The sequence below is a fragment of the Falco naumanni genome, chromosome 5, assembly GCF_017639655.2.
Source record: "Falco naumanni isolate bFalNau1 chromosome 5, bFalNau1.pat, whole genome shotgun sequence".
Lineage (NCBI taxonomy): Eukaryota > Metazoa > Chordata > Aves > Falconiformes > Falconidae > Falco > Falco naumanni.
Genome location: NC_054058.1, coordinates 81,144,478 through 81,165,181, shown reverse-complemented (window position 1 = coordinate 81,165,181; position 20,704 = coordinate 81,144,478). Strand labels below are relative to the sequence as shown.

The window sequence follows — 20,704 nt, the reverse complement described above, 5'->3', positions numbered from 1 at the left end:
AGCTTGGTATACTGGGATGACTTGGTAGTTGTTTGCAAGTGAGGCACAGGTTACACTGGATTAGGTATGCTATGGTTTAGGTTCTTTCATCTTCTCTTGCCTGCATCGCTGATGTGCTATTTCAGGTCTGCTGAATTGTTTTGGTCTCTTGAGGCTGCTGTTAGTCACCAAGTTATTTTCTTTACCATTTCACCCTTACCGTTTACAAGACTTTGCCGAATTAATTCCTTGTAACAGTGTAGGATTTGGAACAGTGTCATACTCATACTAGAGGGCTTTTAATTCCCTCACTATAAATAAAAAGAATCAGAGTATTTGCTATTAATTTTGACTTTATATGCTACAAATAAAGCCACCTCAACTTTTGACAGTTACAGATGTTTGAGGAACCCACAATTAGGATGCTGATATGTTTATGTTTCAGATTTACAGTAACTGGTGCAGTCAGTCAGTGTGTTCATCAGTGTTTTGTTTCTTACAGAAGAGAGAGTTTGATGTGGATAATTTGAGCAAGCCAGAACTGCGAATGCTTTTGAGTATAATGGAAGGAGAACTAGAAGCACGAGACCTTGTAATTGAAGCCTTGCGGGTGAGTTCCTGGGTTGTTGTGGTTTGCTTTGGTTTTTTTAATTCTCTTTTGCCACTTCCTTTATGCTGTGTGTAGAATATTATTAGTGGAAGAGTAAATTGTGACTTTTAAAGTTTTAGGTTGACTAAATCTCAAAATCATAAAATATGTTTTTGTTTAATTGTTGCTATTCAGTAATTCTATGTAATTTTGGTATAAAAACCCAGCAAAATTTCAGAGAAATAAGTGCGAAAACTGTAAAATTACTTCCTCTTTAAATTCTTTCATATTGTAGAGCCTGCTATTTGTGAAAGGGAGGAGTAACTTCAAAGGAAAATTCAGTCCATTCACCATTTGTTCTAATGGTCTATGTATTTGTGCGTCTAGTCTATTCAGTGCATTAATTTTCTGTGAGATGGAATGAAGGACAAAATTGGATGGTCAAATGCACTTAGGAAAAAGTTTTTGTGGTGGTTTTTGTTTTCCCTTTTTTTATTTATTTAAACGGTGAAATATTGAGTATGCACTCTGAACAGCACTGACAAGTACTTGATTAGATTTTTGCTGTGCTAGGCACATTTGAAGGTTGGTTTTCTGAAGGTTGTAGTCTGAAAGGCAGCTTAGTTGACTGGAAATGTACAAACAAAACTGTATTTTAATAAAAAAATGATAAATTTTTATGACTTAAATTTTATTCTGTTCCAGATCAATTTTTAACAGAGATGCCAAACAGACTGCAGGGTTGGGGGGGGGGGGGGAAACCTTACATGGTTTGAAAATATTTATAGCTTCACAGTTGAATAGAGGGAAATCATGCCCTTTAAGGTCTCTTAAAGCAAAACCTCAGTAAAATAAAGTATATCTAATACTAGTTTTTAGTAGTATGTGTAATGATTATCAAGTAGTGTGGGAACATTTTCCACTTGTAATGTCACAGTAACAATTGTAAATGCATTTTTTTATTCAGTTTTGATTTGTTTTGTGATGTCTTCAGATCACTTGGTGCCAATGGAGCTTTAAAGTAGTTGTCATTGATGTACCTGCATTAATAACTAAAAGACTTTACAGGTATAAACCTCTTTTTAAAATCCTATTTTCATTTTGTAATGACAATAAGACACTGGAAGCAATGCGTTTCTGGGGGATTACTGCACTTTGAAGATATTTGGTGGTTGGCCTTCAGGTATATGCATGTGTTGAAATGTACTGCCTTTTCATCTAGCTGTTTTATAATTTCACATCTCATTTGCTTGGACTATGCCTTTTTATTTCCCCTGACTGCCAGTTAAGGTTTTGTAAAAAGGGAAACAATGTGCACACCAGATCCAGAATCTCTTTTTTTTTGACTCTTCTAACTCTGGAGGAATGCAAATAGAATACTCTGACAATTTTCTCTAATGCCTATTCATGAACAAGCTACTACACTACATACCAAATGATGGATGTATTGAAATTGACCAAAATTAAAAAAAAAAAAAAAAATACAGTACAAATTTAATAATAGTACACTTAAACATTCAGGATAGTGCAGTCCCAGGAGAGAAAAGGTCTGTGTCAGATTCCCATGCACCTGCTGAAATGGGTAGTATGTACCCAGTGGTTTTTGATGACTAATATAGATCAATATAAAAATAACTCAATTTCACATAAGGTATATCAAAGTTGAAAATTGTGTTTGGTTTGGGTTTTTGGTTTTTTCTTCTCCTGCATCTCAATTTCCAGTTCCTGTATTTTGTAGTAAAAGCCTCTAAACAAAATCCATATGTAACTCAAATCTTCCAGGCAGTTTGCCTGGTTAGCTATGCTAGTACTGGACAACTTGGAAGTTATACTTACTGAAGAACTGTAGCCTGATACCTTGGAATATACTTTCGGATAATCTGGCTTCTTACTTGGGAAGCCACAAGTCAGCAGTATTAACAGCTAGAGTCTCCAAGCAACATGCAAAATAAGCTCCTAGATAGCCAAATATTAACAAGAGAATTCCATTGGAAATTTGATATTTAGATTTGTTTCAACAAATTGGCATATATACTTCATGTATCCTTAAAGCAAGAAGGAAATGGCTTTCGTATAAGGGAAAAGACTTATGTTACTGTTTCAAAAGCTGATCAAGCTGTTTCAAAATTAGGAAAATTTGTGTGTGTTTGGGCAGGTTTGTTTGTTTGTTTCTTTTAATCCTACTAGTACTGCAGAGCTGTTTCAAAACCTAATTTCTCTGACTGATCAAAGCCTGATAATTTCCAGCCCTATACTAGATAATATGTGTGTTGTCTTTTCCTCTCAAGTGATCTTTCTGTCAGTTTTCAGTCACTGTGGTATATACATTTGTTAAGCCATTTTACATGTTCTTGGTCTTTTTGTAAGACTATAGAACTAGATCTTTTAATCTTGTCTTAGAAAGTGACTGTTCATTCTTGCAGCTGTCATCTCAGATTTTTCTCTATAATCATTGAAGTTAAACTACACCTATAATAAATGTATGTGCCCTTATCTGTACTCTTTTTGCAGGGTTTTACTGAGCATTTGTAAAATTTGTACAGTAAACAGTACTTATGTATCTATTGGAAATACTTCTGGGAAGTTCTGGCGTGAATCAGTCTTGACTGATCACAAAAGAACTGATAATGCTGAATATAATTGAAGACTGACTCACATGGCACTACTCAATCTGCATGTAGCATGAAGTTTCTTGTTTTAACAAGACCTTTTTGATGCATCTGTTAGTTTGTCCTTTTCCCATTGTGCAAATTCTTACGCACTCCTCTTGTTTCCCACTTTACGAATTTTGTGTGAAGCCACATCATGTGCTTTACTGAAGATCTGAGACAGAACTGGTTTTTCCCTGTCTGTAAAGCCAGTGATGTAAAGAAATCACACCTACCTTCAACATAATTAGGTAGGATTTCTTTTCAGGCTGACTCTTATAGGACCATGATATCTCATAATGCCAAATCTTCTTTTCTGTTGGTACACATGTCATACCATCACAATCCACACCTTATCCACAGTATTCCCTGGTGGAATGGAAGAGAAAATTCTGACAGAGAGCTCAGTGGCAAGAACTAGGGAGCAGGAACAGTATTTTTGAATAAGATACGGAATTGGAACTTCTGCCTTACTGGTTTTGGTTTGTTTTGTTTTTTTTTTCTCCTATGCCATGTTTATCATGTATATGTATGATGGACTTCGCAGTTAAATCACTTTTTAAATCATGCTTTAAAATAAATATTTTTGTTTATTTTAGAAATTTGCTTTTCAGGATTACATTTTAATGCTTCGTGATAATATCGTAAAAGTTTGATTTACCTGTGTGGGTTCTGATGGATTAAGCAGAAAACACTTATGACATCTTTGTTGTTGTGGTTTGAGCCTCAGTCCTACACAAATTACTGCTTAATAGCTCATAGAAACTTAAAATAATGATCTTCTGACTGTGTTGTGGTTTTGTGACTCCTGGGGTGTGGTGGTTTTTTTGTTCTCATTTAAAAAATAGCTATAAAATTATGCACAGTTTGAAGTGTCGGTGAAAGAAATGAAACTCAAAAATTATACCCTATATCAGTTAGTACTGCTGCAATACTGTTTTTCTGACAGGGAGACAATGCCCTTGGATTTCAGAATTGTATTGTCTCAGGTGCTTGTCTTCTGGCTGTTTATTTACAATGTATTCATTGTATCATAAAATGAATTTGTAATTTATGACTTCGGGTTTAATTTCTCTTAGTGCTAGCAGCCATCAGAGAAGATGGCTGCTAACTCCTCATTTAACACTTTTAAGATGCTGTGTAACTTTTTCTGCTTACGTAAAGCTTAGTTTCAAAAAAGAAGAGTTTGTTACTCTGCTTGGAAAAGATTGAGCTAGGGAATTTTAAGTCTGTTCACTGGGTGTTGTTCTAGTGCAGAGTATTTATTCTGTCTGTTCTGTGGTGGTTTTTTTGTTTGTTTGTTTGTTTGTTTTAAAAAAAAAATTGAGAAAAGCCAGGCCAGTAGTTTGGGATTATAGCAAGAAATCTTGTGAAATTAACTAGTCATCCCAGGGAGTGGGACTAGGGGAGAAGATAAGTTTACTTAGTAAATTAATGGTGTTGGTGTAATAGATTTTCACTAAGGCACATGATTTTTTGCCACATAACAAATCAGAGAGAACCAAACCCAAGGTGTCACATACAACAATTCTTTTTCTTGCATCTTTGTGCATAATGTATTGTAGAGTTTCCATTGTATTTATATAAAGTTTTTATACCTTGAATTCTGCTTTTGCAATAAAAACAAAACTTCAAATCCAAAATGTGTTTGTAAGAAGTATGCAGATGACATCTGTGTACTTCCACGTTTTTACAGTACATTGTTGTTCCTTTATAATATGCACAAGTGCAGATACACGAGGACGCGCAGCATCCCTATTTCTAAAAAAGGGCTGTTGTTTCCTGCTTCAGCAATTGAAACTTTATCTAACTGGATCGATGTCTCCTACTATTGCTGTAAAAGTAGTTTGGTACTTTGATATAAACAGAGAAAGCTAAGGGGGTTTTTTGCCCTTAGCATGTATAAATTTTTTATAGTATACTCTGATTTGTACAATACTGAACTCTCAGTATTTTGCTAACAAATCTCTGTCTGAAGACTATTTCTTTTTTGCGGGAATATTGGATGTCTGGAATTTGGAAGTTGGAGAAATTCAGATTTGAAAAAGTTACAGTAATTATCAACCACAGCAATTTAAATTGCTGGACAAGTTCAGCCCTATGAGGATCAACAGTCTTGGAAGAGCAGAACTTTGTCATGCTGAGGGTCAGATTTCCAGATCTGTTCTCAAAGTGAACAGTTAATTTGCTGGAGAACAGCACCAGGGTTCACCTCAGAGATGATCTTTGTGTAAATCCTTTCTTATTAGCACTCTGATTTTGTAGAACTACTACACCAAATGAATTGAGATGGTTCTTTTTCAGTCTGGAACGTCTTTATTTTAGTAGCTCCATAATTAGGGTCGCACTGCAATTAAAATGAAATTCAGATTAACATTAAATCATTAAAGTTATTTCGTTAATGAGAAATAACATGCTGTCTAATTGCTTTTGGGAATGCATATAGTTAAAAAAAGAGGGAGACTTAACTATAGCTGCTGCTTCCATCTGTCTCAATTATCCAAATGAACTGTCTGCCTATAATAAGGGGATAATATATGCCTAATGTGGAGGTAATGTGTCCACATAATCAAAGCACAGGTCTGGCCTCCCACAACTGTGATTTCAATACAGCATTTATTTCATTGTGGGGTTTTTGGTTTTTTGTTGTTTTTTTTCTCTCCTAGCTGTAAAGTGGTTGCTATATCTGCCTACTTTCTAGAGGATTTTTTTAAAGTGCGTTGACCCTCATGTGATGAATTGAAGTGCTAGCGTTAGTTGTCAAGCATGGAATTACAAACACTAAACGCTGCTTTTAGCGGTGACTCTTTCATAAATTTAAATCATTAGTAGGTTATTTTTCATCTAAAATTGTAAAGACCAATTTAGTTGGGATTTTTGTTTATTTTAAAAATAATTGTAATTACCTATGTAAATTTCATTAGGTGGTCAATGGTAAAATTAAAATTAATATTATACTTGCTTCTTTGGTGTGCATTAATTAATGTGAACAAAAAATGCAAATTCTTACCATACTAGATTCATTAATATACCACACTATAGACTTAGAACAACATCTTTGGATTGTTGGGAAAAATCTCCAATGAAATAAACAAAAATGGCTAAAAGAATTGTCAGTACCAACAACAGATACATTTTTGTTTAGTTGAAATTGACTACGCTGTCAATGACATTGCTGTGGAGCAATGTCTTTTCTCCAAGCTTAAGTGAGCTCCACATCAATAGGTTCTGTGTTGTGATGGCGGAGTCAGGAGGATGGTATAAGAATGGCAAGGTGAATTTGGTTGTAGGTGTTTCTTCAGTGTTGTAAAGCCCTACTGCATTAAAATGTGGCTGCAACTTCCTCCGGCAGGAAACTTGATCTTCTCTGTATGTGTTTGTACTAATGTCTGTTGAATCTTTTAGCCAGTTTCCACAAAATCTGAAAGAAATGCTAAGCATTTCAGAAATCGGTAGTCATAAAACAAGGCAGCTGGGTAAGAAAAGTCATACTGTTGTTAGGGCCTTAGTTGAAGAAGGGCAGGGATTTGTGGTGTCATTTATTGAGCAATGTATATGAACTCTAGAACACAGAGTTAGGGAAAATCAGACTGTTATTGTACTGCTCAGAGAATTTAAGTTAGACTATGTAAGTTTACAAAAATATGAGGGAGAAAAAAAAAATAATCTCTGCTGTGGGAGTTAGTTCTGTCTGCATTGTGAGTACAGTATATCTCCCTGAATGTAAGCATTTTGACAGGCCTGCAGGCTAATCAATACAGCTGGAAATGACTCACACTCTTTATATTATGTCTGAGTAGCAAAGCCATATAAGGTGATTTCTGACTGCCCCTAGCAAGTCATGTGAGTTCTTGAAGAGCCGTGGTTGAGTTTTGTGATGAAGTGTGGATATTAATGTAATGAAATAAGTAGATCAAAAGACAGAAATTAATGTATCATGTAATAATACCTCATAGATACATTTAAGTTTCATAACATAACCCATTCTATTAGCTTTACCTTATAAAGCTTCCAGTTTAAAAAGACAAGATTTTAAAATAAGGTTAAACAGCCTTTAGAAAGTATAGTAATTACTGTGTAGAATCTGCAACATGTCTTTAAATTTGATAATGCATAGTATGTTGAATACCAGTTTTCTGGTTCCAACTCTCATTAATCATTTTAGAACTACTAGGTTATCAGTATTCAATTCCATGAGCAATTCAGTATTTTAAAGCAAGTTTAAAAAAAAAAAAAAGTTTTAATACTTTTTAGGAGGATCATTTGCTTTGAAATGATGGGGTGGTTTCAGAAATTTCTTAAATAACTAACTGCAATGAAAAGACACTCAATTTCCAAGGTTATAGTGGTATAATCCAACATTACTTCACAACTCTGCTCCGTTTTTTCTGGAAGTATATGTGTGTGTGAATGAACTGCTTGGGTGAACTACCGTAGCATTCAGACCAAGAGCGCAGTTCTGAAGAAATTCTCCCCATGGTCTCCACCTCACTTTGATTTGCCTCACAGACTACTGTCAGGCAGTGTAAACTGAACGGAGAGCAGAGCTAGTCCTAACATCTCCTTCAAAATGGTAGGACTATAGGCACATCCCCAGTATCGATAAGTTACACGTTAAAACAGAATTATTACCAACACCAGAATTGTCAGTTGTATATGGATATATACAAGTTTTTATCCTCAGCTACTACACAAAGTCGACAAGACTACAAAGTTTGTTGCTCTACATACTTGTTTCTGTTGTGCTACACTACCTGCTAATGTTGACATAATCATGTATACCTATAAATGCCATTTTCCAGGGTTGTTTGTGTAAATACAGTAGGAAATCTGAGTTGTTTTGGTCTAGATTTTCTTAAAAATTAACTTTATATCCCCAGTTCACTTTTTAAAACCAGAAATTCCCCAGTGCTTTCTACAGTTGCAGTCATTCTTGAATTGAAGAGAGATGGACCTTGCTTGTGAAATTGCCAGATGGGTCATTGTAAAATGACTCTTTCTCCCCAAAGGGCAGAATGCATTTTCTGCTCAAGCTAGTTTGATTTCAAGCCCTGAGCTGTGCATTGTGGAAGGCTATTATTAGTAAACTTAACTTTCCATTTCAGCCAACAATGATTAAGCAGTGAACAGTATAGTTTTATTTTGATCTCATTGAAAACATGAACTATTTTGATAAGTCATGTATATATATTTCTGTACTAATTTTGCAATTTTTGAAATGTGTGTGAAGATCAAGCAATATTAAAAAAACCCTGAGTGTATCATAGTTTGTCATAACAGCATACTATGTAACAATGTTAGGTTTTTGGTGGGTAACAGAGAGCGATACTGGAATAACTCTGCAAAATGTGGAGCCCTTCAGGCCTGGTTCTGCATTTTCAGTAATGAATTAGCTGTTCCCTGGGGTGGGGTGGGGAACGGGGTAAATATTAAATAAAATATTTGGAAGGAGAGCTGCAGATACTTGCAAGCTATACTTGCCTAATTTGACTTGTCTGCTTCCCAGTGAGTTCTGTCTAGCAAAGGAGATTCCTTCACCTGGCCAAGGCACGCTTTTGCCTACCATAGGTTGAAATTTTAGTTATGAAAATTTCATTTAGATAGTTTGAATTTTAGTGTCCTTTTAATGTTTTTTATTGTCTTCTGCATCTTTTGATGGGATGATACTTTGTTTTGCGTGTACTCTGTAAGTAATACATTAAAACAAAATATTACCCACACAACAATTATCAGTTGTATATGGATAAATTTTTTATCCTGAACTACTACACAAAGTCAACAAGACTGCAGAGTTTGTTGCTCTACAAACTTGTTTTAGTAACAAAGTCAGCTTGTACTATAAGACAGTACTTCTAGGATGAACTTTGGAGTTAGAGGGGAAGAAACCTGGTAGCCATCAGGAAAAAGGGAACACATCCATATAGTTTAGTTATCACATTGACTGATAGGTAAAAAAATTACATGTATATTAAGAGTAATCTGTCAAAGGAAGCTACACCACCTATAAACTATGAAGACCCTTACCTGTAGTCATTCTGTTTAGCTGTTGTGAATTTAAAATGCAAATCTGAACTTCTCCTATATGTATGAATCCCATGGCACGCTCGTGCCAAAGAATGGAGCTAAGAGCACACAGAAGGCAGCTTTAGAGGTTTTTGGCAGCCAGTAAGACAGCCTATTTTGTAGCAGGTGGCTTTGGAAATGGTGATTAGGTAGAAGGAGGAGCAGAAGATGTTAAACTGTAGTAACAGAAGGTTATTGTTGTAGACAGTATGATGGCAGTTGTTGGCCTTGGTGGCAGAAGTGAACCATGAAATAGAAGTCAGATAATGCTTTGTTTGCATTGTCATTTTTGCATGTTGCAATTTCTTTGCAAAAAATTAACTTTTACTAAATTTTTGGGAGGTAATGATCTGCAGTTTATGTCCTTGCTCATCTGATTGCTACTTTTGATTTATTGACTTCAATTATAGTGCATATGCATTTTCTTTGCTCTTAACAATAGTTTGGTTTTACCTGTCCAATGATTCTGGTTATGATTAAAGCTTTTACTTTCTTAACATTAGTTTATTGTAATTTCGTGAATATGGCTGACAGAGTATTATTTCACTATCACAAACCATTTTAAATCAATTACAAGGAAACTATGAAATATGAAGAAACCTCAGACAGGTTAGAGTAAATGATTTTTCTGTGCATAGTTTGGACTGATTTCTTTATCTGCATTTTATTTAATTTCGTAAAGTAATGCAACATGCTTTTTGTTCACCAAATTGAAAAAGTTTTGTTAGACATGACCTTAAAGAATGTTCAAATTTTGATCGCCCCCCCCCCCCATGGTTTATGTATTTTAATGTATTGTAATTTATTTTTTTTTTAGTTTATATTATGTCAGCTAAATTTAGTTTTTATAAAATTACTTGACATGTTTTGATACACTGCTTTATCGCCAAACAATTCAAGAACCTAACACTGTTCCAGTAAATACCTGAAATACCTGTGTGGACCTCAGTTTTTGAGAATCGCGTGACTGGTTAGAATGTAAGAAAATAGCTTTTGTTGTATGACAACAAAATGACCAAGGCTGCTGAAGACAGCATAGACTTCACAACATTTCCTGAAGTCCAGTGTTAATTGAAGGACAGCCTTATGCCTTTATCCTTAATATTACCAGCATCCATGTTGCAAAAATTTGGAAATACTCTTTATAGTATTGGTGGGTTGGCTTTCTATATAGCATCTTATATAAAGGATCATTTCAGGTATCTGTGAAAGTATTTACTTTCCTTATGTTCAGTGGTTTTTGTAGTAATAGTTCTGTAAGTGTGGATAACTAACAAAAAATAATTTTCTTTGCATGATGGAAGGTATCACATGAACTGTATTTAGACTTTCCTTCAAGTAGCATCTTTTATTTCTTGCACTTTATTATGAATGGAACAGAGTCTCACCTTTTCCAATAGATGCTGGAGATGTAGCAGCAGCAGTCACTGAACTGATTAACTTTGTTGATCTGAGGGATCCTGGTATTTGACACATAAAGGCCTCTTCTAGAAGCCACTGACAAAACAAGTTTTCAGTTGCATTACATCACTTCTTGTGGTAGTTATTTGCTATGTGCCAAAGGGAGATAATAAACACCGAGCAAAGCAAAATTTTTGGTAAACTGTATTAAAACACTCCTGTATATGTGATGTTTTACTAAGCTTAAGCTTCACTATGCAGGTAAATAACCTTATTCCAAGCTCTCATAAAATTGGGGACTGTAAGTATGAAACTAGGAGACTAGTTTTCTATTATGAAAACTCTACGGCCTTGCATTGCAAACATCCTTTTCACTCTGTCATTTTAGAGCAGTGACTGTTAAACTGATAATAGTCTCTCTTTGTTTTTCACATAAGATCTGAATATCTTTATTGTTGCGAGGCATGTAATTACTGATCTAGCTGAAAATATTCTGCTGGTTTATTATTTGGATAATTGCCTTTTCCACTTGATTCCTCCTACCCTTGTTTGATCTTTCTGCATAATCCAACATAAACTAGTGAGTAGAGATGCACACACTATTTGTAAAAACAATAAAAAATTCCAACATCACGTTGATGTAACTGTTTCTCAGTTTCTGTGATCTTTATGAATAATACAGCTGTGACTTCATTGTTAGAGTGACTTATTTAAAATGCTTTATCTGTTTGCCATCATTACTCATGTTGCTGACAATGAGAAATGCAACTGGGTCATCCTATCTGTATTATTATGTTAACTGAAATTTTCCATTTTTAGTTAGGGGAACATACACAGGATATTTTCTCTATGCCAATAAGTGGTACAGTTAATTTTGTTGATGGTAACATTAAAATGCAACCAGTAACAACACTTCTTCCTTTTGTTTGTGTGTCTTCATCTTGCTGAAGAAAAACTGTAAAAGGTTTATTCTCTGTTCTTCCAAATAAATTATGATAGTAATTTATAAGAACTAATTATGAATAAGATAAGAGATTTGATTGGGGTCCTTTAGAAAATCAACACTTGTGAAAATACTCACATAGCAGCAATTACTTTTGTTATGCTTGGATGTATGTGTTCCTGTGCTTTTCTCTCTCCCGCTCAGTTTTGATGCTGTTCTGACTGATGAATAGGTCTTTCCACCTGCAGCTCTTCCAGAGAGAGGCATGTGTCTTGGAATGTCTGGCAGTGTACTAAAAGTACTTAGCACTAGGTCTCCTATAAAAGCCAGCATTCCATTTGTACAAGTAAATAGAAAGTTTGAGAATATAGAGCACCAGTGATTATAGTGAGTTCTCTCTGAAATAGCAGAATAAAATTTTAGCTAGATATTGTGGAAATATAAGCTGTTAGATGGGAATTTTAAAACTGGTAACTTTTAAGTAATGGTATCTATAAAGAGAGTACTAGCTGGAAAATTGCTTTACAGTTGTATTAAAGGGCATAAAAGCCAAGATATACAATGCAGATCACTATTCTGTTTACTTTAAAATGTTCCATTCTAGAAATCAAATTTATTTAGTTAAATTCATTTGTTCGTTCAGCTTCTTCAGTAGTTGTAGTATCAAGAATAAAATTGTTCTTGTAGGTAATACATATCACTCTCACAATTTATCTTCAGTGAATACCAGAAATAATTAGAAAATACTGAATTCACTTACTATACCTCAAATTAATCTATATTGTTAATAGAATGACTATTTCAGTTGGAAGGGACCTACGATGATCGTCTAGTCCAACTCACTGATCCATTCAGGGCTGGCCAAGTTAGAGCATGTTATTAAGGACATTGTCCAAATGCCTCTTAATCACTGACAAGCTTGGGACATCAATTGTCTCTCTGGGAATCCTGTTCCAGTGCTTGACTGACCACCCCCTCGCTAAAGAAATGCTTCCTCGTGTCCAGCCTGAGCCTACCCTGGTGCAGCTTTGAGCCATTTCCACATGCCCTATCGCTGGATACAGGCAGAAGAGCTCAGCATCTCCCTCTCCACTCCCCCTCCTCAGGAAGCTGCAGGGAGCAATGAGGTCACCCCTCCGCCTCCTTTCCCCCAAACTAGACAGGCCCAACGTCCTGAGCTGCTCCTCACAGGACATTCCTCCCAGCCCTTTCACCAGCTGTGCTGGCCTCCTCTGGACCCATTCAAGGACCTTCACGTCCTTCCTGAGCTGTGGGGCCCAGCAGCGCACACAGTGCTCCCGGTGAGGCCGCACCGGTGCTGAATGCAGGGGATAATCGCCTCTTGCGAGCGGCTGGTTACGCCGTGCTTGGGGCACCCCAGGGTGCGGGTTGTCTCTTGGCTCCAGGGCACACAGCTGACTCGTGCTGAGCCTGCTCCCCACCAGCACCCCCAGCTTCCCTTCTGCGGGGCTCTTCTCCAGCCGCTCCTGACCCCGTTTGTATTTTTGCCTGGTGTTACTCCGTCCTAGGAGCAGAATCCAGCATTTTGACTTGTTAAATTTCATCCTGTTAATCATTGCTTAATGCTCCAATCTATCTAGATCATTCTGCAAGGCCTCCTGTCCCACGAGAGAGTCAACAGCATCTCCTAGTTTGGTATCGGCACCAGCCTTGCTTGACGGTGCATTCACCCCATGCATCCAGATCATTGGTATATTGAACAGAACTGGCCCTAGACTTGGAGCCCGAGGAACACCGCTGGAGGCCGGTCTCCAGCCAGGTGTGGCCCCATTCAGTACAATGCTTTGAGCTCTGCCCTTCAGCCAGTCTTTCACCCAGGGAGCTACGAACCCATTCATCTCAAAGCCGGACAACCTGTCCGGAAGGATGCTATGAAGGACAGTGTCAAAAGCCTTTCTGGAATCCAGAAAAACTACATCCACTGCCTTTACTTCCACTAGGTGGGTCACAGAAGAATATCAAGTTAGTTAAACAGGACTTTCCCTTTGTGAACTGATGTTGACTATAGCTGATGATTGCCACTCATAATTTGCATACAATTGCATTAAGCTAATTAAAGTTTGGTTACCATGTAATTGCCATACAGTAATACGGGATGATATTTTAGCTGAGATTTTGAGAGCTTGAAAACACAAAAATCCAAATGCTGTAAATTAAAAAAGAAGCACCAATTGATTTAGTTGAAGTTTTTCTGTTATGCCTTCGTTATGTTTTCTTTCTTACTGAGCTGAAGAAACTTTTAAATTGCTAAGCATGGAGGTTAAAGTGCTCTTTTTTGATCAGAGGTGAAGTCATATTTCCTTCAATATTTCAGAAGAATGGCTGACATTTCCATGCAAAGAATTATGAATTGATTTGCATGAATTTGAACTATAGATCTGAATGTGCAAAAAACTTTAGATGACAAATGGATACTTAAAGTATCCAGAAAGCTCAAGTCTCTTCTATCATTTGGGATTCACTATCAGGATGAAAATCTGTGTTATTTTCAGAGATAAAAGTCTGGGTGGTTAGATAATCAGAGCATCGAATAGTGATACTTTCTTACAAAATACTGTCCTATAATTTTCAAATATTTAGGCATCAGACAAGAAGGCTGTCATAAAATAGGTCTAATGTCATTTTTATATAGAACATCTGGATGGTTCTTGTTAGTTAAAAACTTGGCTTGAGCTTTTTCTCCATCATTTAGAAACTTAGTGCAAGGCCTGAGTTTCAACTCTTGCATCTGTAAGAAGTGAAGAATATTTTATATTGACTGTATTGTTTTTTCTTGTTGGTACTGCTCTGTTAGTAACTGATCTTAGCTTTGTTATATGGCCTTTTCATTTTTAAATCTGCATCCTCAAAATAGTGGATTTTCATCACTCTAAGGGCAAAAATTTGTAATGAAAAGTTGGAAGCATGTGTATGTCTGTCCTGTCTGTATCTCTCTTTCATGGAGGTTTTTGTGAGGTAGCAGGGAGAAAGGGAGGGAGGTTGTGCTCCTTAGCAATGTTAGGGTAACAGTAAACAGGTACTATTGGGTGATATTCTCTTGGAGTCAGACCCCTAAGGAAGTTTGGGGTTGATCATTACCTTCGTTGTATAATTCTTCTTCAGTGCTTTCTGTTATATTGTAAGTCAGGACTGTTTAAGTGTTAATTAATTAAATGTTTGTCCTCCTATACACAGAGAGATTTCAATTAGTCATTAGGCATGTTGTGCTTTCGTAAGTCTGCTTTTTAGTGCAGAGAAGAGGAAACTGAACAGCTTTTTGCAGACTACTTTAATATTTGGCTGCTTGGCATGAAATAATCTGGTTTATTGTTTTTATCAACGCTAGGTAAGATCTGACCTTTTGTGCCTTATATTGATGGTTTTGTATATCTTCTTAAGTGGAGGTTAGTGAGGATAGCCTTTTAAAACAACATACCGTCTTATTTCAGAGCTTTCTTTTTACCTTAAAAAGTGTTTTTTTAAAAAGCTGGGATTTAAAACTATGTGATTCTGAGAGAAAGGGGTACTTTGTGAATTAGAAAGTTTTGGAAAAGTTCTATGGGTTGTTGTGTATAAAAGAATAATGCAGTGTTTTCTTGTTACTCTTATTTTAATGATTCACACTTGGGATAACTTTTCTAGAAAAACTGATTTTATCTCCACTTTCATGCAGCCTACTTCAACTGTAATGAGTTTATTTATATAGCTTATGACTGTTACGAGAGACTGCTCCAAGATAGTTTTGAAAGTTTTTTCTGAGTATGTGTGCCTTACATTAAAAATTACTCAACAGGTATATTTTATTTTCTTAGTAGCTCTACCAAAAGACTTGAATTCTTTCATGATCCTGATCAGTCATATGTAAAGAGCATTTTTTTATAGTATTAAACAATTAATTATGCTCTGAGAGACCTATATAACCTGTATGTTGGTTTTGTTTCCTTTGCTGATTGCATCCTACCATTTCTCAATTCTTTCTACTGTTTTTACTGTTTTTGAACTAGCAGCCTGTTAAGATCATCAGTTTTCTTCAGAGAATTTCCATTCTTTTCATCCTTAAAGTGTATGTACAAATTTTTGTCTTATGATACATGACACTTAACATGGAAATGACAGTTCAAATACATTGGCCAAATGTTTTTCATATAATATTGAGTTCATTAAAATCTAAATCACTTGTAGACTTTGCATAGGTATGCACTGTCACAGTGCTGAAGAAAGGTAATTAGACTGTAATTAAGAAAGAAATTGAGTATCATGTGTATTGACAGAAATCATGCTGCAGGATACAATTTCTTCATCTGTGATTGATGTTTACATTTCCATGTTTAGTTTGTTCTGTAAAGTTTTATATGGAAGTAACATCCGATATGATACTTTGAAAACATTCATTTACATCTGCTTTAAAAAAAACCCTGCCACCAAAGACTCCAAACAGTATTGTGAAACAGAATTGCTAGCATTCTTTAAAGACGCATTCTTAATAACTCTTAAAGTCACTGATCATATGATTCTTAATTAATCATAGTAAAACATCATATCCCCCACCCCTGTATTTTGCAGGTATCTCTCTGAAAGTACTGCTTTTATTATGAGTATATAGAATCATAGAATCATTTAGGTTGGAAAAGACCTTTGAGATCATCAAGTCCAACAATTAACCCACCACTGCCAAGTCCATCACTAACCCATGTCCCTGAGTACCGCATCTACAAATTTTTAAATACCTTCACGGATGGTGATTCCACCACCTCCCTGGGCAGCCTGTTCCAATGCTTGACCACCCTTTCAGTGAAGAAATTTTTCCTACTATGCAGTCTAAACCTCCTCTGGTGCAACTTGAGGCCATTTCTCTTGTCCTGTCGCTTGTAATTTGGGAGAAGAGACCGACCTCCACCTGCCTACAGCCTCCTGTCAGGTAGTTGTAGAGAGCGATAAGATCCCCCCTGAGCCTCGTCCTCTCCAGACTAAACACCCCCAGTTCCCTCAGCTGCTCCTCACAAGACTTGTGCTCCAGACCCTTCCCCAGCCCCGTTGCCTGTCTCTGGACACGCTCCAGCCCCTCTGCTCCCTCTTGCAGTGAGGGGCCCAGAGCTGAACACAGGGTTTGAGGTGCGGCATCACCAGTGCCCAGTACAGGGGGGTGATCACCTCCCTTGTCCTGCTGGCCACACTGTTTCTGATACAAGCCAGGATGCTCTTTGCCTTCTGGCCTTCTTGGCCACCTGGGCACCCTGCTGGCTCATGTTCAGCTGGCTGTCAACCAGCACCCCCAGGTCTTGTATTGTTGTGTGGGGCTGGTGTGACCCAAGTGCAGGACCCGGCACTGAGCCTTGTTGAACCTCCGACAATTGGCCTTGGCCCATCGGTCCAGCCTGAGCAGATCCCTCTGCAGAGCCTTCCTGCCCTCAAGGAGATCAACACTCCCCGCTAGCTTCGTGTCATCTGCAAACTTACTGAGGGTGTGCTCAGTCCCCTCGTCCAGATTGCCAATAATGATACATATATATATATATATTTATGTGTGTGTGTGTGCATATATAGCGTGTATATAACTTTCTATCAGCGATCTGGATGAGGGGGTTATACATACAATACATAATATATAAAAATTATATATATAATCCTATATTGTATATATGTATAGTGTATATATATACACTATATCAATGAGATATATAGATTCATTAATAATTCTCTTTTACTGAAGTGAATAGCTCCAGCAAATCATTTCAAGAGACTATAATTCCACTAAATAAGATTTATAAACATGTTCTCTTTCAGCCACCTTCCTCTTTTCAATAATCTATTACCCTTCCAATTTTATTTACAGTCAAGGGCTCACCCCTGTCTTTAACATAACACATAAGCTTTTACTGCCTCCTCTTCTGTGCTGGTTAGTTTTAGAAAATGTTTTACCAGTGCCTAATACATATGTCAAAAGAAAATATTAATATGAACCTATCAACATCTGTTGAAACGATTTCAGTATATGTGGAAAGGGAAATTAATCAGAGGAACAAACGTTCCTGAAAGGAAGGAAATTTTGTTTAAGGGTTCTGGGGCAGCTTTAATTCAGTTCTATTGTTTCACAGCAGTGTAGGACATGCAGTCCTATTTTTGATGTTTATCATCACTTGCTTCATTGAAGACTTGGACTTGCTGAACTCTTATCTTGGCAGGTAAACGAAGAGGAAACTCTTGAGATATGTTGGGGGAAAAATGCAGTGTTAACCTTAAAAATACTGTTGCTTATATATTCTGTTACTGGTTATGCAAGCTGAAAACTCGTATCAGCAAATGTGTGCAACTAAGATCAATGTAGATTATTACTGAATATTACTTTTATAGTTTCCTTTATGTGATTTTTCAGGTTTCATTATTGATCTTATTATTTACTATTATTTTATATTTATTTACTATCTATTGGCCGTATTTGGTTTTCCTTGCCGTTTTAATGCTTTTAGCTTTAAGTCGACAGCTGGATACTATGTGAAGGCCTCCTTACCCCCTTGCATTCTTGTTTCAATAACAAGGGGGAAGAATCTAATTAGACTTCATAATCCTCTGTTTGGTCACTGAAAATATTTTTTTTTTTTTTGTTCCTTCTGAAGTGGAACATCAGAAACAAGTGACTGCAGGCCAGTTCTTATACTGGATTTGCAGCTTTTTGCACAACCCATCATCCACATGCCTCCGCTCGTTTTGTTCCTCTCCCAGCACGTGCCTCTGCCAGTCCTCATCTGCCTGTAAATGAATGGGGTCAGTGATTGTAAAGGGTCAGCTTGAGAGATGGAAGTGTCCAGGAGGGAGCTGGATAGATGCATAGACATGACTTGTATGACTTTGTGTGAAAAAAGTTGGTGTAGGGGTGAATGAGGTGTCTTGCTGTATGTGGTACGAGGCAGGCTCCCTGAGAGAGTAAGAAGCAGGTTATCTTACAGCCTGATCCTCCAGATTCTTGTTGGCCGCAGACATAGGAGAGAAAAATTGAGAGTAAAACTTCACCTTGTGTCACACAGCTGTGTAAGCCCTGGGATTGTTCAGTACTGATTTTTTATTTTTGAATATATATCACAGACTAAAAGTTCTGTCTTCTAAGTCTTAAGTCTGTTTTCATGATCCAAAGCAAGACATAAGACTTGTTCCACCATTAAGTATTTGGTTGTTTTTCCTTCCTCTGAGACTACATTTCTGTCATTTGTTACTTGAGAAGATGGTTAGCATCTACATGACAAAAGTTAACTGTCCTAGAAGAAATCACTAATCATAGAGTAATTTAGCTTGCAGGCACCTTTAGAGATTGTTCAGTTCCATCTTCTGCGTAACGCAGGACTAATGTCAAACATGGATTGGGTTGCTTGTGGCCTTATCCAGTTTAGTTTTGGAAACCTCCTAGTGACAGAGGTTGTATGTTTTCCCAGCGCAACACGTTCCAGTTCTTATCTGCTCTCAGTGAGAAGAATGTGTGTCCAACTGCAGTTTCCCTCAATTAGATCATGGGACAATTGCTACCTGTCCTGTCAGCGTTCAGTGTCCAGTGTTTCTCCCTGGTTGTCTGTTTCACACTGAAAAGTCCTTTTTCTACTTAGCTCTTCCTTGAAGAGAAGCCATGTTGTACCTTTTGATCTTCTTTCACTCCTCTCTGAAGATGTTTTCCAGTTCTATTGTATTTTTTTAGTATAAATTTATAGTCCACTCTTGATCCAACACAATGCTATAGACCAGCCTGTCCATAAAAAACCTTGGAGTTTTCATTCTTTTTAATTCCTGATTTTGGTCTACTTGTTTAATGTTTCAGATCCTGTGTAAGGATTTAAAAGCTCTGTATAAATGTGGTGTTCCTTCTGGACTTAATTAAAAAGCTGTTGTAAATAAGCTTAAGTTTTTACTCTATTGCAGTAGTGAATTTAGTTAATTAACTATTTAAAGGGTTTTTTTTTCTTCGATTTTAGATCTTTTCCCTTTGTGTGTGTTTGCTATCACTTTTCATTAGCAGTTACCTGTTGGAGGATTTAGCTTAAGTCATAATTTTGTGTACAGCTGGCATAGGGTGCAAAAAGAATAGTTTTCCATGGCCATTTTTTATACCTTTAAGTACTTTCAATCTCAGTCTTTCAATTAAAAGGCTAGCCGCTGTGCAAGTGGGTATGTACAGAAAAATATAGCTCGGGGTTTATAAATTCATATAGCACCTTTCACAGTGCAGCAGTCCTGATTACCCCTATGGGTGCATATTCTGTTTGATTTTGAAAATTTTCTGTTTGAAAATGCATTCAGTGAATTATTCACTGATGAACTTTTTAAATGTTATTTTCTGTATATATAGTTGTGCAATTGAAGTTAATACACGAGACAGTACTAATGCTGTTTTAGCACAACCACCAGATTATGCAGAGCCTATTTTAGAGGATTAATTACCCATATGACATTAGACTGTACATTCCCCAGATAATAAGTGCCATAAAAAACAGATATCTTGATATTGCTACTAGCTCTTATGACTGGAAATTCAATGCTGAAAGGTGGTGTAACAGAAAATTTTCTCATTCTAGTATTTCTATTTCTCTCATCTGATGTACTTTAGTGACATGCAAAGGAACATAAGTATTATTTAGGGGCTGGAGGAATCGTGTAAAAAAATAAACAACCCAAGCCTAGCTTTTCTTTCTGCCACTTAGTGCCTAAGTTTTGAGAAACTACTCTTTGATTCCCTTCTACCAAGCTTCTGCTTTATCTTTTATTCTGGTATCTTCATTTGAAATCATGCATCTTCATCCCATAACTTTATTTTATATGTTTAGTTCTTGTATAGAAACATGTAAACATTGCTTTAATATTTTGCATTTAGCTCCCTTTTGAGTTGGAAGCATCCTGACACAACTTGGCTGTTAATGGTTTGAGAGTCGCCAGTCTGTTTTATCCTGTGCTTGAGGGTATATAGTTATGCCTTCAGCCCTACAGGGTCTGTCATCCCAAACCACGTGCTGTTCAAGACCTATTGGTTTTTTGACAGTCTTAAGCTTTCAGATTTTCCTGTAGCCATTTAATTCTTAATGCCAGCAGATTGTTTTGATTTTC

At 36.6% G+C, this 20,704-nt stretch overlaps 1 protein-coding gene across 1 annotated transcript in view; it reads left to right on the top strand.

Moving 5' to 3' along the window:
* Window positions 1-20,704, top strand: part of CTTNBP2 (cortactin binding protein 2) — a 90,996-nt gene that overhangs the window by 11,504 nt on the left and 58,788 nt on the right. Inside the window, exon 2 of the mRNA XM_040596326.1 lies at window positions 482-589. Coding sequence (XP_040452260.1) covers window positions 482-589 — 108 coding nt within the window. The remainder of the gene's footprint in view (window positions 1-481; window positions 590-20,704) is intronic.